Genomic DNA, 23976 nt, shown 5'->3' with positions numbered 1-23976 from the left:
GGTCGATATACAAGCAATGGATTACAATTACGATCATAAATAATTTCTAATTCGATTAGTTATGTGATGTGTTTTGGAACGGCATTCTACGTTGCTAGGATATGCGCCGCGAACACGGAACAGGGCAACAGTTCTGCGATCAATAGTGTGCAGTCCAATCGCAATGATTTTTCACATTATCGTTTCTCCCTTTGCATGCTGCAGGTGACCATACGTGGACTTACCTCAGTGCATGTGTCATTATGGTCTTGTCAGGCCGACTATCGATTATCTTAATTCGCTGCACTACTCACGCTCCCCACTGGTACTACGTCTCCAGAATAAACGAGAAGCTCTTTGCACCAGAATTTACTAAAACTAGTAAAAGTCAAAAAGAAACGAGCAGATGTGCTTTGATTCACTGATTTTCCGTCGTCTCGGATTTTTGTGAATGATCTATTCGCAGTGCACACTCACAAAAGCAGTATACGCATTTAATTACTGTAAAAAGGAGCAGAAGTTGGGTATTAAACAAAAAATAGGACATATTTTAACTGATGTGGGAGATTTTTAATGTTGAAATGTGTGCAATATTTTCACAGGTTGATTAACTTAAATTTCAATCTGAGAAACAAGAGAAAGGAAGCGTACTTATAATGCATTTGATGTGCAATAGATTAAGCGAGAGTTATGTAGAACCAATCTTCTGGCACCTCAGCTAATAACAAGCATCGAAATGAACAAGCAATTCAGTTTCATCATTGCAACAATATATATATATATACAAAATTGAAAATGTCATTCTTGAGTGAGACGCATTGTATAATTCATGGGCGGGTCCAGGGGGGTGGGGGGTTCCGGGGTTTCCGGGGTTTCCGGAACCACCCCCCCCCCCCCCCTCTCTAGCCTATAAAAAAAAATTGAAAATAAAGCCGGAAAAACTGATGCTCAGATTGCCCAGATTGCTCCATTTTCCTTGATTTTCATCCAAATTTTCCCTTAAAGAAGTTTGGAAACCCCCCTTGAAAAGGATGTGATCCGCCCCTGATAATTAGCCACACAGTATACATAATTTAATTTCGTTCTAAAATAAATGAAATTCCAATCACTCTAATTATACAACGATTATGCTTGGAAAGGAAAAGCTCCCATGAGCAAGATTGTTGATAGGGTTTATGGTAAAAAGACAATCTAAGGGAGGCAATCCCGTTTTATTGAGCAGAAAATCATTTCCGACAGGAGTGAAAAATGATTTCGCAAGGCCGGGGGGTTGGCTACTTTCAGTCATTCAGTGTCGAGTGGGTGTAGTTTATGCTGAAAACATACTTCCCTGGCGTCTTATTAACTCACAATCTTCAATGCCGTTAAATCATAGGTAAGTTTGTTGGCTCCTTTGGCCACCGTTTGTGACAGAGACTGGTTTGTTTAGATAGAGTTGCAGAGATATTGAGAGAAAGACTGCATGGGTACTTTTCTTCTTCTTCTTCTTCCCGTGGGGGACCGGATCCAATTTCTTGGATGTTGAAGGTCCCGCGATATAGATAATGTCATTCTTGAGTAACATTTACTACCATCAGTGACGCATCGTATACTTATTCACGTATTATATATATATATATATATATATATATTGTAAGACCAGCATTTACTTTTGGTGGTCTCTCATGGATTATATTTCAGGATTGTTAAGGAATAATATTAACTTAGTAAACGGTTGATTAAATTGGCAGAATTTGATTATTACATTTTGGATAATTATTGTTGATACTGTTTTGATTACACACACACACACACAGAGTGACACATAACACAGTCATACATACACACACATGAAAGCTCAGACTGCATGCACCTACATTTGAGACTAAGATTAGCTTTTTTATACAGACAATTAAGTGAGAAGTCTTATTTTCAATAATGCACTGAATTCTTCATGCCGTCATAGGATTACATGTACGTATTAATGCAAACACAAGCCGAGTGCTAATCATCGCACTTGAACAGCTAGGAACGGCACAGTGTATGCCTTCTCCATGGCAACAGGCGCTTCAAAACTTATCACGATAGTTTTCAGGCCTACAATTGAGATGAAGCATTTTTGGATCATTCACTATGTCAAGTGCATTTAGATAATGAACCCATGTAAAAAGTTCCTGGTTAATTTTTTTTTTCAGTGTTACAAGGGAAGATTCTTTAGGAAGATCAATCTACAAGCGGTGCTTTCTTTTTTGTTGTTGAAGTATTTGAGTCTTTTTGTCTGCATGTGTGCCAACACTTTCACAGTTTACATTTTTAAATTATGAATGAATTTTTTTCTCCATATCTTGCAGCATACAACCTAAACAACTGCAAGAAGCTTTAGGCAGCTAGTGACCATTTAATATGGCTCATGTTTTCCATGTGGAGTTTGGAATCAACGATACGCCTTTGACTCGTGCTCTGGAGAATGGGAACTATGCCAGCGCCGAGAGAATTATTCTAGATTGTGTCAACCCATCTTGTCTTGATGAGGGTAAGTACTGCTTGAAGGTGATAGTATATTTGCTTCTAATTCTTCTTATTCTTCTTATTCTTCTCATTCCTCGTTTATGGGCTGAAACTCCCACGGTTTTTAAAGCCATATGTACTCGATGACTATACACGCTAATTGCTTTACCAACAGCTGGAGACATGCTAAATTAAGTTCCCTGCAAGATATTGTGGTCTAGGACCCCTTAAATGTTGAGATATTTGAATTTTTATTTTGATCTAGATCGTCCTATTTATAGATTTGCCAACAGAGGGAACGTTGACGCAAGGGAAATAACTCCGCGTCTTTGTTGACATCCTCACTTTTTCAGAGGCTAGAACAAGCTGTAATGCATGTATATGGTCCGCGCATGGCGACATATCGTCATTACATGGTCTTATGGTGCGTTTGACATCGATTATGGGCAAACTACACTTTGTAAACACGGGAGCGCGTACATATGCCTTTAAGGTGTATGACAGTTTTTAATTTTACCCCGCAATTTAAGCAACCTTACGCCGCTTTCGGGAGATACAGGCTTGGCATTTTTGTGTTTCTATAACCGACCAAACTCTGAAATGGATTACAGGATCTTTTCCGTGCGCACTTGGTCTTGTGCTTGCGGGTACACACGAAGGAGGATAATTAAGGCAGTTGCAGGTCTGCATATTACTTGACCTGGGAGATCGAAAAATCTCCTCCCTAACCCACCAGACCCGGCCGGGATTCGAACCCACTACCTTCTGCTTGGGAGGCTGATGTCTTTTGAACTAGACCATTGCGCCCGTCTGGTATATATATATATATTTGCTGATTGCAATGGCTGCCATTGCCAGAGGGTTTCGAACTACATGGTTTCTGACTAAATTCACTAATGCTTGCAGCTATCATTATAATTTCTTTTTATTGTGTAGCTCTCTTCTGCTGACCTAAAACAATACCCATACATTTCCGGAAGCATTGATTAATTATTGATAATTTCATGATTACATATATACCGTATTTGACGGACTACAAGCCGCGAGTTTTTTTCAACAAAAAATCGCATTGCAGCTTATAAAAAGATGCGGCTAAAACGTTACCTAAACTTGAATAGCATTCACCTAATGGAAGTCGCCGCGGATTTTCATTTCGCTCGATTAGCGATTACCGGTACTTTATTATCTCTCTACTCAAGACTCGGCGCTTTTCTCTTTCTTTCGCGAATCTTTGTTTGTCAACAAGTCGTCGTGACAAGATAGCGTACAGAGAAACTCCGGATGTATCAGGATCTCACTCGCGCGAAATTTCGTTTTTTTGTGTCTCGCGATAGTTGGAGGAGCGAGAGCCGCCATGTTGTGTTTTCGTCTGCTCGAAATGTGCGCAAAAGTCGTAAATCATCCCAAAAAAGCTTATTCCGGGCGGGACTACATGTGTGTGTTGGTTACAAATTATTGTGTGTGTGATATTTTTCTTCAAACTTTTTCACTTTTCTTCTTTGTTTCACTTGTTTATTCTCGGAGCCGATTTCGCCAAATACCATACTTTCGTTTGCCTGGTTGTTTTGATTGATTGACACGATCTGATTATATTTTTTTGACGGCGGCTAATATAGTGACGCGGCCTATACGTGGCTCGTCCCAATTTTTTTGTTAAAAGTCGGGGGTGCGGCTTATAAAACGGTGCGTCTTGTAATCCGTCAAATACGGTAGTTGTTTTGTGGGGTTTGGAGTTAGTGTGAGTGTGAACTGATCAACTGCTTTGGTTTTTAAAATCAATTAACTAATGGGTTCAGTAGCAATCTATGTTATTTTTTATGTTACCATGTCCATGGGATCAGTCAAGCTCCTAAAGTTTTAATTACCCCCCGCGGGTTAGGGGGAAGAATTTACCCGATGCTCCCCAGCATGTCGTAAGAGGCGACTAACAGATTCTGTTTCTCCTTTTACCCTTGTTAAGTGTTTCTTGTATAGAATATAGTCAATTTTTGTAAAGATTTTAGTCAAGCAGTATGTAAGAAATGTTAAGTCCTTTGCACTGGAAACTTGCATTCTCCCAGTAAGGTCATATATTGTGCTACGCTGCAAGCCCCTGGAGCAAATTTTTGATTAGTGCTTTTGTGAACAAGAAACAATTAACAAGTGGCTCTATCCCATCTTCCCCCCTTTCCCCGTCGCGATATAACCTTCGTGGTTGAAAACGACGTTAAACACCAAATAAAGAAAGAAAGAAAGAAAGTTTTAATTATATATAAATTAAACACAAGTTAGGACAGTGCCTCTGGCATTCAAAGCATGTCTTTCCTTTTGCTATTTGATATTCATTTAAGATATGTTTAACCCTGTGGTGTATTTCTGAAAATTTGAAAAATGTCAACGTATTTATTTTGTCAACAGGTTGCTACCAACGTATCCCTCTTCACATCTGCCTATGTGGTGTTGACCAGGACGCAGAGAGAGTGACCGCCCGCAACCTTTACCTTGCTCGGATATTGATAGAGAGGGGAGCCAATATCAACCATCGGGTGCCTGTGGGTAGTCAAAATTGAAAATGTTTTGATTATTGAAAATGTAGTTTGAACAATGCCAAAAGTTCTCTGATGAAATCATTGAATTAGTTGAAGCTAGTCAGATGCAGTAGTTACTCATAATGAAGTAAGCTTAGAACACCATCAAGTGTTCGACATTTTCAAAATATTTGGGCTGATAATTGCAAGAATGAAGTGAACAGACTCAAGTTCTGGATAAACTGTACCCTCAGTGCAGTTTATCCCGGATTAGAGTCTCCATATATATTAAACCTCGACTCCTGCAAACCGGCCTTGGAGGTTTTGTTACTGTTGGTGCTAAAAACTAGGTAAAATCATGCCTGTGGGGGAAAAAAGATGCAGGTCTTCAAGTGAAAATGAAAATTAACAAAAGTGTGCACGTTATATAATGTTGAACACTGCATTAGAATCAAATATTGTCTGTGCTTTTCCTTTACTGAGTGATAGGTACACCAAATTATTATTTGTGTTTATATAAATTTTGTTCATGCAGATTGTTTGACAGTTTTGATTATATGGGGCTGTGGAATCTGCTCTTGTAGTTTAGTAGACGTTGCAAACAAGCTGTGTACATGTGTCCAACGTTTGATATTATGGTGAATACTTTTGCAGTTTGATTTGATATGAAGAAATGTCTCAGTCCTACCAGAATGAGTGTTCCAGACATTTAATTGCTTGCGGTAAAGGTTTTATGCTGACGTTTTTTCTCTTTTTCTTCTCCCACAGTTATTTTTCGGTTCAGAATACCTGAGCCCAGGCAAGTCCTGTGTGCAGTTGCTGACTGACTACTATGTTGATCTCACTCGCACAAACGGACGCTACTCACAACACCTCAAGTTTGTATTTATTCCTTTCCTTGCTGTCCTTCTTCTGTTCTGCTTCATCGTCCTCCCTCCTCCCTTTTCTTCAAAACAAACCCAGCTTTTTGCGAGCAAGAGTCATACGGAACATAAGCAGCCAACTAAAATATCCCTGGGTGGGTCATAGACAGTGGAACCACCCTTTAAAGGTCCTTGTCTACATTTTTATACCGAAATCGCCATTTGACCATTAAAATGCAGAGTCTATTATCTACAAATATCAACAATACACCCCCTTTCGATCAGGAAAGACGAAGCCAGTGTAGCCGTTTGAAAATTCATTGTAGTATTCCAGTGTAGTACTCATAGTAGGATATCCTTATTTGGAAAATGCCAAGCGCAAAACTCCTCTCAAATCCCGTGCATTTCGTGCGTTTAAAAAAAAGCGTGGACAGCGCTCCAGTGTCAAACTGTTGCTGCACTTGTTTGGGCGTGGCTATAAGCATAGTGACATGAATTTGATTGGTCAGTATTTTTAGGCAAAGCACATGTTCTCAGCAAACAGAAAACAAAACATTGGAAGCGTGAGTCACGCTACCCAAAAATAAAATCTTTTTTTTACATATATTTTTTTTCTATAACTTTTTTCCTCATGGTTCATTCATCATTTGACATCATTTTGTATCGAAATCTAACCATAAGATTATTGAAAAAAAAAGCACAAATGTAGACGACCACCTTTAACAACCTTAAACAATCTATGAAAATCAGGTCTTAAAATGGAGGTTAATTTACAGAGGCTATGAGCAGAACATTTGATAAAGGAGGGTCTTAAAAATGAGGAAGTCTTAAATTGGGGGTTCCACTGTACATAAAATGGAGGTTGATTTACAGAGGCTATCAAAAGAACATCTGATAAAGGAGGGTCTTAAAAATGAGGAAGTCTTAAATTGGGTGTCTTAAAATGGGGTTTCCACTGTACATAAAATGGAGGTTGATTTACAGAGGCTATCAAAAGAACATCTGATAAAGGGGGGTCTTAAAAATGAGGAAATCTTAAAATTCGGTGTCTTAAAAGGGACGTTCCACTGTACTGACTTTGAAGTTTGTTTGTTTCAGTGAGAACTATGGCAACTGGAGCTCAGCGGTGGATGTGGTGGTGGGGATGAACAAGGAATTACTGGTCTCTGTGGAAGACATTCTGGAGAACGTCTTGGATCTCATCTTTATTGTTCTCAGTAAGTAACAATGCATGTTTTCTTGCTGCGATTAACCCTTCCGCTGTCTGTAGTACATCAGCTGACGTCCTGGGTAGTTTGCTTTGACTGGCAATAAACCATTTAATAAACAACACAGAAGAAGAAGGACAACAACAAACAAACAAACAATGTGTGCATGTATGGTGTATTCATTTATAAATTAAGGGCACATTTTAAGTTGTCAATTCAGGTAAATACAAGCAATGCTTTGTATGCAAATATTGACTTGCACCAAACAGATTAGTGAGAGAGAAAGGTTTTCTGACTGCAGCTCTATCGTTTGCAGCAAAACATGTTGCGCTAGGTGGATCCTGTTGCTTAGATTTCCAGCCCGTTTACCAATATAACTTGATCCTATCCTGTGTGGAAAATGACAAATATTATTGACTGAGACATGAGTGGGATGGGTAAGGGGGAGGGCTAGGGAGGGATTGACAATGAAATAACACAAAGAGATGTAGCAGCAAAGTTCAAGCCAGCTAGGGTATTTTTTTGATTCTGAAAGTGAGCTTGAAGTTTATTCGTTACAGTAAAATCCCTATATTAAGACCTCCACAATTCTGGGAGAAAAAATCTGGGGGAAAATGGAGGTAAATTTACAGAATTTATAAATTTACAAAAATAGAATTAAAACAATTAATTAAAAAAGAGATCTTAAAAGGGGGCAAGTCTTAAGATTGGGGGAGGGGGGCTTCAAAGAGGGGTTCCACGTTACATTTGGGACCCTCCACCTCGAAATGAGTCGCATGTCACCTCGCGCGGTTCTGCGCTAGGCTTAATGTAAGTCCGGGGAGTGTCTGGTAACAGTGTGAGGGTCACCTCAGTCACAGGCTTATAACTCAAACAGTTTTCGCTCTTTTCTAAAACGGGTTTCACCACTGGATAGAGCATAAAAAACTCTTTAGGAAAATGTAAAAATATGAAAATCATGCAAAGGTGACATGCGACTCATTCCGTGGTGGAGGGTCACATTTGAGGGGGTGCAGAGGCCTTTAGGAAAATAATGTCTGAAAGGAACTGCATGAACCTGCCCACCAAATCAACAATAAGGATTTGGAGTAATGAATCAATCTTGAGAAGTCAATCACATTCAACTCTTTCTGCCTTTCAAGCTAATGGTGGAGACCCCAACATCGTGGACGAGAGTCGCATGACTGCTCTGCATCATGTCTGCATGTTCAGCCAAGACATTCGACTTCTCCGCTTGCTGTGCGAAAATGGGGCTGACCTCAACGCTGAAGACTCCCATGGCAACACGCCTCTGCTTTCTCTCTGTGATATGGCCACCGCGCGCATGTACGACAGCTTCGAGGACTTGTCTCCGTGCAGTGAAGACTCCGCCTCCAGTTTGATTGGTCCTTCGGCTGTCAATCTTCAGTTTCTGGACTACCTGATAAGAATGAAGGACGTTGATGTGAGTTTTTGTTGGAGTATTGTGGTGCTGCTTTCTTCAAGATTAAATGAATTAAGAAATAGACAAATAATTACAGTGGATATTAGTTTAATGAAAACAAGCAGTAGACAGTATTTCTCAAATGTCTACATTAACAAGTCAAATGTACATGTATTACCAGGTCAAGTAAAAGTGTCTCAATAGGAAGAAAGAAACAGAACTAACCGTGTTTGGTGTGTATGGGCTGTGAAAGAGTGAACACTCTTGTATTTCTTGAGGCAAACTTTCCACATGTGCTTCTTGTCCATGTGTTTCAGACACAACCCTCGCTAGTGACTGGTCTATAATGTCAAGTGGAAAAGTTTGCCTCAATAAAAGAAAAAGGATTCACTCTTTCACAGATGTTTTTTTCCAAACATCGTCTATTTTTGCACTCAGATTATAGATTGATTTAGTTCGCCTTCTGTATTGTACCCGTTTCAGATCAACCATCAGAACAATGTGGGGCGAACAGCGTTGTTCCACTGCATGGTGAGGGGAGATGTGGAGGGGGCCTCCCGACTGTTGCATGCTGGTGCCAACCCCACTCTTCAAGGGGCCGTCTGGGAAACAAGGAAGCGAAAAAGGTCAGACTGTGTGTCTGTCTCTACATCTGTTCATTTGTGTTTCTTCTTTAGATTTGTGCACGTTTGACACTGTTTATATTATATATATATAGAGAGAGAGAGAGAGAGAGTGAGTGTGTGTGTGTACATGTGATTGATTTTGGTTCAAGCCCAACATTTGAAGGGACATTTGCGACCGATTGCTCAGAGATTATCCCCCTTTTTCTTTAGACGTCTGCGAGGAAAATTATAAAATGTAGCATTTAGTTTCTGATGGACTTTTAGTTTGCTCCTTCATTATTTCAAGGATTTAAAATGACAGTAAGCATTTTCCTGGGGGGATGTATGGACACACCCTTTCTGCTCTGATACAGCATCATTGGAAGTGCAGCCAATAAGTACAGAAACTGTTGAAATTGAACTCAATATTATCGTTTTTCTTGTTGCAGAGACCTGTCCCCCTTGCTCGCAGTGTTTGCAGGATGGCCAGTGCAGAAAAAGATGATCTGGGTGGATCCTCACCACTGTATCACTACAGCGACACAGCCATTCGCACATCTAGTGGATGCAGGTGGGTACCTCTGCCTCCGTTTTGTGCTTGCTAGAAGAGTCTATCCATTTAGCGACTCTTGTGATGACTTTCGGATATTTTTTTGAGTGCAGTTGCCTCACAATAATCGACAACTGAAATAAAAATGTATTAAGACACTCCAAATTCCTGCCAAAAGCTGAATGTCAATCATGTGTAAGCTTCTCTGATGCAGGTTACTTCAGCAGACCGGAAATCGAAGAGGAGCTGATCTACCTGATGGACACCTTCCTGCCGGAACTCTCCCACCTGCGACAGCACCGCAGCAAGCTGGTTCACCTGCTGTTCGGACGCACCACCTGCACCTTGCAGCAGCTTGCAGCGCGACAGGTCTTCCGCCAGAGTCTGGTGGACAGCACGACGTCGCTGCAGCGAATTCTCCCGGTGGCCACATTCCGCCAGCAGTTTCAACCAGCAGAGCTGCGGCAACGAGAGGTGTATGAGGAATACATTGGATTGGTGGTTAACCACACAGTTCTGCGTGCGCTTGTCTCCCTTCTCGGCCTGCCTACAGATACCTTGCTCTGCCTGCAGGTGGAGCTGCTACTGCAGCAGTTGGGGCTGCGACTGTCAGCGTTCTTCGTCGAGCGGCCTGAAGCCGGCTGTGCCCTGTTTGATGAGAGTGACTATCCGTCGTCGGACTACACCGTGAGTGAAGAAGGTGGTGATTCCGACTTGGAGTATTGGTGATGGTCTCAGATTGAAGTTTGCGGCTGTTTGTGTGTGGGCCGTGGGTGGCAGTTGTAGCAATCTTGGCATGAAGAACTTCAGGAGACTACAGTACTCAACTCTGACCTGGAGTTCTGGGCCGGTATGTAGGAGTCAAGTTTACAGAGACTTTAGTCCATAATAAACTGCACTGGAGGTACAGTTTGTCCCAGACTTAAAGTCTCTAACCTCGACTCTTTCATACACGCCCAGGTAATGATCTCAGATTGAAGTTTACAGTTGCTTGTCCGCGGGGCTGCGATTGTAGCGATCTTGTTGAAAACTTCTATGAAGGCATTCAGAGTCACACGGATCTTCAGGTTACTCTGCCAAAGACACTTGGTGAGATTGTGGCCTGGAATGGTGGGGGGGGGTGTGGTTTGATTCGCAACATTTCCTCCACAATGTTTTTTCCCTGTCCTGAGTACATGGACTCACTTACTGTTGATCTGGAATGTTAGTTCTTATATTACTCAATACATGTACTTGATACTGTAGTTGTTGGCGTGGAGTGATTATTGTTGTTGATGTGAACTATTCACTCTAAGATTTTTTGATCATTGTTGTGTGAGCTGTTTGTGCAAAGAGTACAGCTACATGTACAATGAAATGAGAACAAGCTGGTGTAAAACTGCTGTCATGTATTCCATTTGTGCAAAACCACAAGGCGCCACAAAAACTAACATAATTATGCCTTCCATATATTAGCTTTGCAAGAGATTGGCAGAACGTAAATAAATCTGCGAGTGTTCGATACTTTCCAAACCTTTGAAAGTAAACAGCCGATTCCAGTAATGTATACCGAATGCAATGTATTCTCACAGAATAGTCAAAGAAATTGCTTGGGCTGAATTTAATCAGGGGACATCTTCTTCCAGTATACGTGATCATGTTTACTGCCACATGTCCGTCTACATTTTCACATGGCACCAGGTTTTTCACTTGGACAAGTACCTAAAATCAGCTGTGTGGCTGCTTTCTGAGCAGTGGGATTTTGTTCCTGATTTAGAAGATTGACTTTGGTTTCATCTGGGAAATTAATTCAACAAGAAATGTCCAATCTGCACAGGAAAATGCCAGGCAGTTGAATTCTTGCATGTGTCCAAGTACAGGCATGTTTTAATCACTGGATACCCCCGGCGGGTTAAGGGGAAGAATTTACCCGATGCTCCCCAGCATGTCGTAAGAGGCGACTAACGGATTCTGTTTCTCTTTTTACCCTTGTTAAGTGTTTCTTGTATAGAATATATAGTCAATTTTTGTAAAGATTTTTGTCAAGTAGTATGTAAGAAATGTTAAGTCCTTTGTACTGGAAACTTGCATTCTCCCAGTAAGGTAATACATTGTACTACGTTGCAAGCCCCTGGAGCAAATTTTTGATCAGTGCTTTTGTGAACAAGAAACAATTGACAAGTGGCTCTATCCCATCTCCCCCCTTTCCCCGTCGCGATATAACCTTCCTGGTTGAAAACGACGTTAAACACCAAATAAAGAAAGAAAGAATCACTGGATGAGTCCAGTGCTACTGTACCTGGTTTTGATTGCTATCGTCCGAGTTGTGCTGTTTAGACGCTTGTGTGATACGTATTGATGTACATGTACAATCATTCTGCTTGTGGTTTGTTGTGCTCTTTTTGTATGTATTCATATTGCGGTAGATACTATGTTGTTGTTTTTTATTAAGAATCAAAATGTGTTCATCATTTGTAAAAATCCTGTTGTTGTTACATTGTATTATATTTTGTATGTGATAGTATACTGATATTCTATTAAATGTTGTGTGTCTGTGTGTGTTAGTGTGTGTGTGTTTTTGTAAGTGTGTGTGTGTTGAGGGGGACAATTATGGACGTTTCGGGTGTGGTTGCTGTAATATAGTTATGAGTATTGATTTAATTGTTTATCTGTGTTATAATCTATTTATTTTCAAGTTAATGGTCGTAAGATTTTGCATAACCTTGACAGATCCTGGGGTTTTTCAGATGTTTGTGTGTGTTCTTGCTTCTTTGGTGAGTCTGGTTGAATTTGTTCTGCTTGCATATAGTTTATCCAGTTGATGATTGTTCAGACCAGTTTCCTGTTCTTAAAGTTACTCAAATAATGAATCGCAAATGATCATAGGTGTAGCAAGTGTGTTAATTGAAATGTTCATGTCATAGTTAATTTATGTATCAATACCTCTTTTATTCAATCTCCTCTTCTCAGCATTATTTCCCAACTGTATTCTTCAGGAAATTTGAAAAGTAGAAGTTGCACTGTGTATTGAATTCTACATGTGTATCTTGACTGTATGTGTACAGAAGTACTTCAAGTTGAAACACGTTTGGTGGTCCCGTCGCTGTCATTTCTCAACAGAATTGAATTGCGCAACATTGTAATTCCCCCCCGCGGGTTAGGGGGAAGAATTTACCCGATGGTCCCCAGCATGTCGTAAGAGGCGACTAACGGATTCCGTTTCTCCTTTTACCCTTGTTAAGTGTTTCTTGTATAGAATATAGTCAATCTTCTTCTGCGTTCGTGGGCTGAAACTCCCACGTACACTCGTGTTTTTTTGCACGAGTGGAATTTTACGTGTATGACCGTTTTTTACCCCGCCATTTAGGCAGCAATACGCCGTTTTCGGAGGAAGCATGCTGGGTATTTTTGTGTTTCTATAACCCACCGAACTCTGACATGGATTACAGGATCTTTTTCGTGCGCACTTGGTCTTGTGCTTGCGTGTACACACGGGGGTGTTCGGACACCGAGGAGAGTCTGCACACAAAGTTGACTCTGAGAAATAAATCTCTCGCCGAATGTGGGGACGAACTCACGCTGACAGCGGCCAACTGGATACAAATCCAGCGCGCTACCGACTGAGCTACATCCCCGCCCGAATATAGTCAATGTTTGTAAAGATGTTAGTCAAGCAGTATGTAAGAAATGTTAAGTCCTTTGTACTGGAAACTTGCATTCTCCCAGTAAGGTCATATATTGTACTACGTTGCAAGCCCCTGGAGCAATTTTTTTGATTAGTGCTTTTGTGAACAAGAAACAATTAACAAGTGGCTCTATCCCATCCCCCCCCTTTCCCCGTCGCGATATAACCTTGAACGGTTGAAAACGACGTTAAACACCAAATAAAGAAAGAAAGAAAGCAACATTGAAATTATCTTCTGTTGTGCCATACATTGAATCAATTGTGCATGTGTTTGGGTGTGTTTCAAATGCAAAACATCGGAGCCGAGTTTGATGGGTTGAGTTATCACTTTGCATGAGCCCCAGCCAGAGTGACTCGTATAAAAATGCATGCAGCTGAGGTTGAATGCTCAATCCCATGTTGTCAAATCTACGCAAAGGTGCTGAATATTGCACTTCAGCTAGTGTTGACTGAATGATACACATAATTACCAGTATTCAACACAAAAAGCATGAATGAGAGAGATTGCTAAATCAGGGGACACAACATTTCTATATTTGCTGATTGGTGTTTGCTTCTCAAAAGAGATCAAGATGTGTTTTAATTATGAGCACCAAGCAGCAAAGTATGTGCGTAAAAGGGGACCGTAGGTTTAACAATAATAAGGTGAGAATAGACCAGAAGTGCCATCACTTTTGTCCAAAGCGCTTCTTCTCCACTTTCATTAATCTACATGAACTAAGAGTCCCAGCCTGTTTCCTTAGGATGTACAGGAATGTTGCTAACTGTCGAAGTAATGTAGATTTGATGCCCTTTGTATGTAAAAACAATACACTATTTACAAGTCACAAGTAAAGAGTAGGAGGTTAACATCACTGTAGCCAGTAGAGGTGCCATGATTGTACAGTCTAAGGAAAGCTTGGCAAAGAATTATTAATGAATCGGGCCTGGGAATGGGTAAAAGTGGTTTGGGCGTACTGACGGGAAATTGTTGCGTTTTAACACTATTGTGACTAGCACTGCCACGGCGTTTACGTCCTGCCTGCCCAAGCTTGCCACCAAGAAACTTCCCAAAAATCAGTAACTGTAAAGAAATCTGTCTAGCAAGCTTGAATTAAGTCCAATCACCACCAAATTTTGTGTACTAATTCAAAAATGGATGCCCAGTTCAGTCGTGCTATTTATAAGTTTGTCACGCGATTTGTTTTAGCAAAGGGGGGTGAAAGGGGGATAATTTGTGTTTTTAACGTTTTTTTGTGTGTGTTTTATTTTCTACTGCTTTTTTTAAAAGTTATTTTTTAACAGAAAGTATTATAAATAATGTTATAACCAAACAAGGTGTAAAACCTATGAATTAGCTGAAATATTGTTAACATTGTACACAGAAATAAGGAGACAGTACAAAGAAAAAAACAAGCAAATCACGCATTCACTCACAGCATCCTGACTCAAATGAAACAAAACTGTAGATCTAACACTCACCAAATGATGTCTAGGTAATCCATATTGAATATAAGTCACATTTTCACAACAAAGTACCAACTGTACACCTATGAACAATTCCAAAAGGATTTGAAGGCTCCAGCCATCCATTGTTATCAGTGCTGCCACGCCCCCATAGCTCCTGCACGATTCCGAGATACATGTTCGTCTAGCAGTATCACCGCCAACCACGTGTAGTTTGCCGACTCGTACTAGCAACAACGGGACTGTTTCTTCCTCACTTTCACTGCTTGTATCGCTTTCGTGAGGCGAAAACGATACGTCCGAATCATGCTCTACGGGATCCTCTAGGTCCAACATCCGGAGAATCTCCTCCCGAGACAAGGCTCGCCTTTGATTCATTTTTTTTCCTCAAAAACGCACACAAATCAGGCGGATTTGCAAATGGCAGAAGGGGACGCCAAGTGTATCAAGGGAAACGACTCAATTTATTTGCAAGCTTCAAAAACCGGGAAGCAATCACGAGTCGTGTACCCTCTATGGCTGGTACTGAAAAATGCGCGTCCCGTCCATGGGCGTGTCAGCGCTGGTACTGATTTATCAGTGTCCCGTCGCGAAAGTGTTAAGCATTTTTAAGGGCACACGGAGGCTCTTTTCTTACACAATTAGAAAAGGACTTTGTCGTAAATACGACGAAAGGCGTATCATTCCCAGGCCTGATGAATAGATGTTACATCATTATGCACCTTTTAAAAAGAAAATCTGCAACAAATGTATGCTTTAGTATGTTGTGCATGGCTAAAAGTTTTACTTCATTAATATGCTTGGCTGGACTATTTATTTTTGATGACTGTAAAAGCTTGAATTCAATGTATCCTCCACCATTGTTGATCTGAAGGTGCCAAGAGTGTACAGTCCAAATGAAAACTGCTTAAGAAAAAATGTGCTTTATGTTGTGAATGGCTAAATTGTTTACTTAATTATATTACTATGCTTGGCTGAACTTATTTTTTTAATTACTTTAAAGGCTTGAAGTCATTGTACCTATCGCCATTTATGATCTTTTTATTTATTCAGACACATCTGAAGGTTGTGATGCAGTGTGATAACAGTATGACCAAGACAATGCATAATCATGAGTCCATAACTTATCATAAGTCCATAAATTATCGAATCCGATACCCATGTTATGAAACTGTTGAAAGTAGTCACATACCTTGTAACTTTGTTAACCATAAAGAACAGGAGAACATTCTGAAAAATAAACAAAGTTTAAGTTTTATGTGTGTGTGTGTGTTTTCTACAAGTCTGGAGCAAACGTGTAACTGGTAAATTAAAAGAAGTATGTTTGTGTGTGTGTAATAGTGTGTCAAAACCCAATTTCTTAAAACAGCATGAAAAAGCTTTGCGCACTTTCATCTCTCTCCAGACCTGTTTACCCCCATAAGTGTTTTGGAGTAATGCTCAGCCCCAAAAATAGTAATCCTGGCACAAAAATAGTAATCATCCAGCATTCGTCGCCAATTACAACGCACATAACAACTGTGTCTGCGAAACGCAATCATGCACATATATCCATCATTGACAAACAAAACACATCAGTCAGTTTTTGTAGTCATCATAATTTCAAAGAAGATCACATCAAAAGCAAAAATCTTTTGCTCGTAGGCCTTTTTCAGTGTGTCAAACGCTTCTCTACTGTACTTGCGCTTGCCGAATGAGTGAGGGCGAGACTTCACCACTAGAAGGCTCTCCAGCGTCTCATCAGACAGACATGATCTCTGGTCAGTCCTGTGCTTTTTCACCCCATGTTGCCATTGAAAAAAACAATGCCAAACATGTGAATTAATAAAAAAAATAAAAAAATTTTAATTTTTTTTTTACATTTTTATTATTTATAAAAATCGTAGTCTTGACACGGATAGCGGAATGGCGTATTTTTGCAGAAAATCGTAATAAATTACGCCAAAATCGTAAGGGTAAACAGGTCTGTCTCTCCCTCTGTCCGGATATAGTTCGTTGATGCTTCAGACACTTCTCGTCTTACAGGCTTTCACACACGCTGATCCTGAATTATTCAAACTTGCTGAAAACTACACTTGTGACTTCACACTTTGATGCTGGTACAGACTTCTTTTAATTACAAGCAAAACATTTAGTCACATACAACAGCTTACAATGTTACATCACCAGTGAAAACAAGAGACAGCAATAGACATACATGTACCATGAATGAAACACATCGTCAACCTCGTAAGAAAAATACCTAACTCAGTGTTAGGCATTTCTGCAGTGAGACTACAAGAGAAGCTACTGGAAGTGTAACTATCATGTGTTAGAGAGTAAAAACTCTCAGACCATCGAAAACCATCGTCACGGTTACATAAGCAAAACTGTCTGGCACTTTTCAGCAGAGGCTAGCAGCTCACATAAATGAACACTTGTTTGGTGTGCAAAAGCTTTTGTGGGTTGTTATGCAGTTGTGCTGATTGAAACGTTACTGCCAGCTCTTTACAGGCATGGGAATCGAAAATTTTAAGACTAAATTTTCATTTAATTAATATACTTACTCAACTCACATAAATGGCATTAACTTCAGTTCATTGCTAAGATATTGAAGTAGTACTCGACCCTGGTAAGGGGGGAAGTAACTCCCTAAGAAAAACAATCCGTAGTCAAGGACGGGAGTCACCTCCCCTACCGGTAACCCGCACATGCGCGGTCCTGCTACCGGCCGTCATTCCCCCACGGAAACACACACCTGTAACACATATAATGTTAGCGGGGATGGATGGGAGGGTATAAACGATGTGAGTTGAGTAAGTATATTAATTAAATGAAAATTTAGTTTTGAAATTTTCGATTCAATCACATATTCTTACCTCAACTCACATAAATGGCAGATTGCACATAAAGGCGGTGGGATACTCACATTAAACTCTTGGAAGTATCTGGCCTGCGGCAACCATGGCTGGGAGGCAGTTGGTACCGTCCGGGTGAGTGCTGGCAATGTCCCGGAGGTAGTAGCTGAGGAAGACATCTTGAGACGTCCAGTATGCAGCTTTGAGGACGTCTGACATCCTACCAGACTTGAGGACAGCTAAGGAAGTTGCCCACGCTCGAGCCTCGTGAGTCCGAGGTGATCGAAGAGGAAGGACTGACTGCCCCCCCCCCCCTGTGTCTGCCACCACTGATAGGCATGCCTTATAAGTGTGGAAGACCATCTGGTAAGCGTGGTTTTTGCAATGTCTTTATTTCGGGCTGTATTAATCGAAATAAACAACAACTTCTGAGCTGATGCTCGAATCGGAGCGGTACGCAACAAGTAAGCCTTAAGCGCACGTACCGGACAGTTAGAAAGATCCGGATCGCCGGGGGCTAAAATGTCCCGAAGAGGCCGAATGGAAATGATCGGTGAAAGTTGGTCAGGTTTTTGATTTTTGGCGAGAAAATCGGGACGGAAACGCAGTGAAACCGAGCCGTCTCTTTCAAAAGTGATATCACGGTCTAAACCTGAGAGGCCGTGGATCTCGCTGCCCCTTCGCGCGGAAGCGAGCAGTATGAGCATGAGAGTTTTGCGCGTAAGGTCAGAAAGACTAGCGTCTTGTAAAGGTTCAAAAGCACTAGAACGGAGAAATTCGAGTACTAGCAGAACGTCCCAAGCCGGAACAGAAGTTCTCTCCGTTGCAGAACTGAGGGCCGCGCCCTTTAGCACACTCGCGATGACTCCCCCGAGGGAGATGGAGCGACCAAGCTGCTTAAGAGTAACCGAGATGGCTGAGCGGCGAACGCGCAAAGTGGACGCGGCGCGTCCCTGAGCGGAGAGCCATGCCAAGTGGTTTGCGACCTGCATTGACCGCGGGGCGACCGGGACAACATTGTTAGCTGCACACCATCGAGTCCAAGCTAGCCAGTGCGATGAATAAACAGAGGAGGTGGAACGCCTGTGAGCCTTCTGGACTAAGTCCAAAGTAAGATCTGAGGCGCCTGAGCGCTTCAGTGATCGCCGAACAGTCGCCAGGCGTGAAGATCCAGGAACTCGGGGCGATCGTGAAGAATGCCCGTCCTGGGCTGTAGAAGCTCCCCTCGCCGGAGGCTGAGCGGAATTGGCGGGCCGCTGGCGAGCCGCAGGAGGTCCGGGAACCAATGCTGACTGGGCCAGCGCGGTGCCACGAGAAGAAGACGAGGCCGCTCTAAGTCGGCTTTTCGCAGGACCCTTCCGATGAGTGGAGTGGGAGGAAAGGCGTAAGCCACTAGCCCTGTCCAGCTGATCGTCATCGCGTCGATCTTCCACGCTTCCGGGTCCGGAAACGGGGAGACAAAGATCGGAAGTCGACGCGAAAACCTCGTGGCAAAGAGGTCGACCATCGGTCGCTCTACCTGCGCCCAAAGGCGGAGGAGCGCCTGATGTGCGATGGTCCACTCTGTGTGGAGGATCTGAGAGGACCGGCTGAGGGCGTCGGCCAGGACGTTCAGGCAGCCGGGCAGGTAGCGAGCCGAGACCAGAATCTGATGGCGAGCGCACCAAGAAAGGATCTCGCATGCTCGGCTGGACAACAGTTGAGATCGGGAACCGCCCTGTTTGTTGAGGTAGGCAGCAACTGTCGTGTTGTCGGTATGAATCAACACATGGGTGCCCTGAAGGGCGGAGAGAAAATGCTGAAGCCCCAGAAAGACTGCCTCGAGCTCGAGGCGATTGATGTGCCAAAGCCGCTGCTCTTGTGACCACCGACCGGACGTCGTGTGTGTGTCCACGTGAGCCCCCCAACCCTTCTGAGACGCGTCCGAAAAGAGATGCGTGGAGGGAGGAGGAAGCGCTATGGGCACTCCCTGCAGAAGCCAAGGGGTGTTCATCCACTGAAGCGTGGTCTGCTGAAACCAGACCCCGAGCGGGACTGAAACGTCCCAGCCTTGTGAAGTCGGATTCCAGACTGAACTGAGCGCCGCCTGAAACGGGCGCTTGTGGGATCTGCCTAGCGGAATAAGGGACGACATGGACTCCATCTGGCCCTGTACAGACGCAAGCGTCCGGGCTGGAGCTGACTGAAGCCCTAACAGGGAAGACAGAAGAGCCTGCAGTTTGTCCACCCGGCGTTGAGTGGGACGGACTGTCCACTCCCGTGAATCGAACGCCATGCCAAGGTAAGTAAAGGTCTGCGACGGAGTCAGCTCGGACTTGGTGTGGTTGACTCGGAAGCCGAGATCCTGAGCCTGGGCAAGGACAAACTGGGTATGCTGAAGGCAGAGCGCTTCCTGCTGATGAAGGATCAGCCAGTCGTCCAAGTATGCCCTGAGCCGAACCCCGTGCTGCCGAACGAGGGCACAAAGTTGGCGCACCACCATGGTGAATACCCAGGGAGCAAGTGACAGCCCGAAGGGAAGGGCTCGAAACTGGAAGATTCGGTCCCCCCACAGAAAACGCAACCACTTCCGGTCCGCCTCGTGCATGAGGATGTGGAAGTAGGCGTCCGTCAGGTCGACGGACGTCACCCAGTCGCCCGGGCGAAGCGCCTCCCTGACGGTCGCCGGCGTTTCCATGGTGAACCGAATTTTGCGCAAAAAGCGGTTCAGTGGAGAGAGGTCTAAGACTGGCCGCCACCCCCCGGAAGCCTTGGGAACAACGAAGATTCTTCCGTAAAAACCCAAGGAGGAGTGGTCGAGAACCTCCTCTATAGCCTGCTTCTGCAGCAAGAGAAGGATTTCCGCCTGAATTGCCTCCCGAGCGTCGAGGCTGGCCGGAAACCGGAAATTGGCCGGCGCTCTGGACAAAGGGGCCTTGCCTTCCTGCCAAGGAAGGCGGAACCCCGATCGAATCACCCCCATGATCCATAGGCTGCTTGTCCGAGACAGCCACACTGGAAGGGCCCGGGAGAGGCCGCCTGCTACCGAAAGGGTAGAGGCTGGGGGGGTGACTGGATCGGGGGGGTCTCATTGGGGGTTGGGCTTGCGCCCAGACCCCCGCTTCCCAAAGGAAGGTTTACGCTGGTAAGGGCGGGAACGAGAACCACCCCTACCTGCCTGAGACGACTTCTGCCCCGAGGACTTGCCTGCAGCTGGTGCAGAACTCCGTGGTTTGTTACCGTGCTGCTTAAGAGCGAGTTCCGTCAGTTGCACCACATGATGGTCACGAGCCTCCTCCGTTTGCTGCCGGAGGGCATCCAAAGAGCGTGATCCCAGCAACGCACCCTCTGAGAAGGGAGAGACTCTCAAAGAGTCTATGGTGGCCTTATCCGTCAGGCGTGAGCCGTTAAGAAAAGCCTCGCGCCTCCAAAACACAACCTGAGAGTAGAGCCGAGCAGCAAGAGTCATCTGACTGTCAGTGACCTTCGCGAGGGCCGCCAAGAGCATGGCAGCATCAGCCTCAATGGCATCGTCACGGAACCTAAAAGGTTCGATGGACGAAGCGATGGCTCTCGTGAGAGACCGGATGAGCGTTTCCGCTAAGGAGGTCAGTTCGAGGGAAGAACGCCCGCTCTCCTCCAGCCCGAGTAGACTCTGTTCCGTACACACGGCAGTCCTATCTCGGCTATAACCGTCCTGCCGTAAGCGAGCCAGTTCCGGAGTCACCGGAAGTGGAGCTGTGGGCAGCGAAAACGAGGAGAGAAGAGAATGTGGCCTGCTAGGCAGCCGCGATCTTCTAGAATTAGCTGGGAGGCCGCCGCCTGCCTGAGCCGAGGCTAACCAAGGCTGAGCAGACGGGGGGGCTTCCCCATGAGCAGCCAAGAGAGGGTAGGGTGTGTTAGCGTCCGCCAACACCTGAGCCATCACAAAAGGGACGGAAGGAGATTCAATGAACCGGAACTTCGCCCTCGTGTCCCCCGCGCCCGCAAAATCTGCCAAAGCAGAAGGAGGGGGTGCGACCACAGTAGAATCGGCGGAGACACCCTCAGGGAAGTACCGTGAGGTTATCTCCGCAGCCAACTCCAGAGTAGGGCCCAGTTTATTGGGAATCCGTAAAGGGGTAACAGATTCAGAGCAATCCTCATCCCCTTCCTGTTCCTCTCCAAAACCTTCCTGATCTCCATCAGAAGGAGGGTCCGGCAAACCGGAAACCCACCCGTCCACGGAAGCGGAAGTGGCTAGAGTCGGTTGAACAATAGACGGAAGCGCCGCAAACTGTCCACCAACAGCACCGCCGACAACCGGAACCGCCGCGGCGGAACCGGAAGTCGGGGCCGGAAGTCGATGCGTAACCAGGGACGGGATAGCAGGGACACTGCCACCGGAACCACTAGCCCGCTGTCCTCCACCGGAAGTGCCTGCCACAGCACAACCGGAAGTCGAGGACGACAACCCACGGGCAGGCCCGACCGGAAGCCCCGAGGGGCAACCAGAGGAGCCTACCCCCTGCGAACTCGAACCAGGAACGGCGGCAGCCGGACCAAGAGCTACAGGTCGATGACCGCCGACAGAATCTTGTAGGCCAGAGCTGGACAGACAAGACGCTGCTGCCTGCCCCCCAGAGGCCGGGACAGCCGAAACTGATCCCAGGGGGGCAGGCTGGCGCGCTTCGCCGCTCCCTAGCGCACCCGCCACGTGATGGACGGTGTACTGCCGGGGAGGAGCCGTCTGCGAACCCGGCGACGCAAAAGCGTAAGCCGGGCCCGCAGGCAAGTGTGAGCCCCCAAAAAGATGGGGACTCCCACAAACGCCGCCCAACGCCGAAGCGCTGGAACCGGGCGGCGCTAAGGCCGCGAACCCCCCTGAAAAGGCAGGGGAATCCGCAACCAAACCAGAAAAATCCGGCCCGAGATCAGCCGACGTGATCGTCGCTGACGGCCGCAGCCTAGAAAGAGAGGCCACCCCCCCCACGCCAGGCGGGAGGGGAGCGACAGGTCTTTCCGCAGAAAGTAAGGCAACTAGGTCGTGCTTCAAGGTAGCAAACATTGCCAGAATTTCTTCTCGAGACACGGACTCGCTAGACCGTGGCGTCTGCGAGCGCGAGAGAGGAGAAGTAGAGCGTTCTTGCGTGGGAAAGACCGGTGACGGTGACGTGGAGTCGAGCGAAACCCGTTCTGTTTTCTTAGTCACCGGGTCAGTAACCAGAATTAAAGACGTAGCCTGAGACGAAGTTACCGAGGCACGCGTCTTTGATTTAGACTTAGACTTGTCCTTATCCTTCTCTTTCCCCGGTGAAGAGAGCAGAGAAACAAGTTTGCCCTTGCTTTTAGAGTTTTTGTCCGCCATTTGCAATATCAAACACGCGCACGTGGAGAAGAATTACAACAGCGAAAATACTCAAACAAACGCAACGCGTAGCGAAGAGAAGTGAAACGATCTTACCTAAAGAAAGCAACGCAAAGACCAGGGTCAAATGGCCTTCCACAAAAAGGCCAAGGCAAAAAATATGCCGGAGTACAACAACACGTCTGTGCAGTAGTGTTGAAGTGGGTGGAATGACGGCCGGTAGCAGGACCGCGCATGTGCGGGTTACCGGTAGGGGAGGTGACTCCCGTCCTTGACTACGGATTGTTTTTCTTAGGGAGTTACTTCCCCCCTTACCAGGGTCGAGTACTACTTCAATATCTTAGCAATGAACTGAAGTTAATGCCATTTATGTGAGTTGAGGTAAGAATATGTGATTGAATTCCAAAATAGAAAAAACTCTGAAAATAGGCCGAGGTATTTGTAATCCTTCAGAAAGCGCACCATTCACTTAACCACTGACTGCTCAGATTTTGTCACATTCATTTTTTAATTACAGTACGAGCACAAAATTCAGTCGCATACAACAGGTTAAATCATGAATGAAAACAAAATATAAAACCAGAAAATCCATTACTGAAGGACATCATATCTGCTGTCCTTAGGCAAGCACCATTCACTCATCTCTGCTCCCATAATGATCCCAAATAGAAAATAAATGTTCTTCGGAAAGATCTTACAGTCTAAGTCTCTCCTTTGGCTTCCGAAATTAGCATTTTGGCAAAAGTACACTCAACTGACAGACTCATTCACGTATATCCACTCATTCCTGCTACCCCAATGAGTAAAAAAAATATATATATATATTGCTCCGGAAAAAATCCAAGTCAAATTCTCTCCTTTAGCTCCAAAAATGAACATTTCAGCAAAGGTGAACTCAAGTGAAAGACTTACATCAACAACACAGCACTAATACAGATTCAGTCCCATCTTTCACAGGGAACAAAATTCTTTTCCTTTTCTCAAATACAACTGCTGTCAAGATCCAACCTAAAATGCTTTTTGCCGATATCATCATGCTATGACTGTAAGTGGCATTGTCAAATGAATCACTTTTCAAGAC

General features: G+C 44.4%; 3 protein-coding genes across 3 annotated transcripts in view; 1 reads left to right on the top strand and 2 right to left on the bottom strand.

The window, feature by feature from the left end:
- The window catches only part of LOC138962097 (dual specificity protein phosphatase 14-like), a 34011-nt gene extending 33674 nt beyond the window's left edge, over positions 1-337 (bottom strand). The window contains exon 1 of the mRNA XM_070333812.1: positions 225-337. The gene's annotated coding sequence lies outside the window, so the exon portion shown is untranslated. The remainder of the gene's footprint in view (positions 1-224) is intronic.
- An 848-nt stretch (positions 338-1185) lies between these two features.
- Positions 1186-15990, top strand: LOC138962094 (uncharacterized). The gene is made up of 9 exons (XM_070333809.1): positions 1186-1354; positions 2310-2491; positions 4864-4997; positions 5742-5851; positions 6935-7053; positions 8187-8488; positions 8951-9093; positions 9522-9643; positions 9837-15990. The coding sequence occupies exons 2-9, from the start codon at positions 2362-2364 to the stop codon at positions 10349-10351; spliced, it is 1575 nt and encodes a 524-aa protein (XP_070189910.1). The 5' UTR covers positions 1186-1354; positions 2310-2361; the 3' UTR covers positions 10352-15990.
- A 4646-nt stretch (positions 15991-20636) lies between these two features.
- On the bottom strand, positions 20637-22895 carry LOC138961163 (uncharacterized). Its single transcript, XM_070332762.1, has one exon. It carries the CDS (start codon positions 22893-22895, stop codon positions 20637-20639), a length of 2259 nt encoding a protein of 752 aa, XP_070188863.1.
- Between the last annotated feature and the right edge of the window lie 1081 nt (positions 22896-23976).

Source organism: Littorina saxatilis, linkage group LG3 (assembly GCF_037325665.1).
Source record: "Littorina saxatilis isolate snail1 linkage group LG3, US_GU_Lsax_2.0, whole genome shotgun sequence".
Taxonomy (NCBI): domain Eukaryota; kingdom Metazoa; phylum Mollusca; class Gastropoda; order Littorinimorpha; family Littorinidae; genus Littorina; species Littorina saxatilis.
This window is presented reverse-complemented; position numbering and strand designations above follow the sequence as displayed.

Bases quoted from the DNA above. Each gene is read 5' to 3' on its own strand.
- LOC138961163 (XM_070332762.1), bottom strand. From the start codon at position 22,895: ATGGCGGACAAAAACTCTAAAAGCAAGGGCAAACTTGTTTCTCTGCTC.
- LOC138962094 (XM_070333809.1), top strand. From the start codon at position 2,362: ATGGCTCATGTTTTCCATGTGGAGTTTGGAATCAACGATACGCCTTTG. The intron at 4,998-5,741 runs GTGGGTAGTCAA...CTTCTCCCACAG, and splicing joins ATATCAACCATCGGGTGCCT to TTATTTTTCGGTTCAGAATA. The intron at 7,054-8,186 runs GTAAGTAACAAT...CTGCCTTTCAAG, and splicing joins TCTCATCTTTATTGTTCTCA to CTAATGGTGGAGACCCCAAC.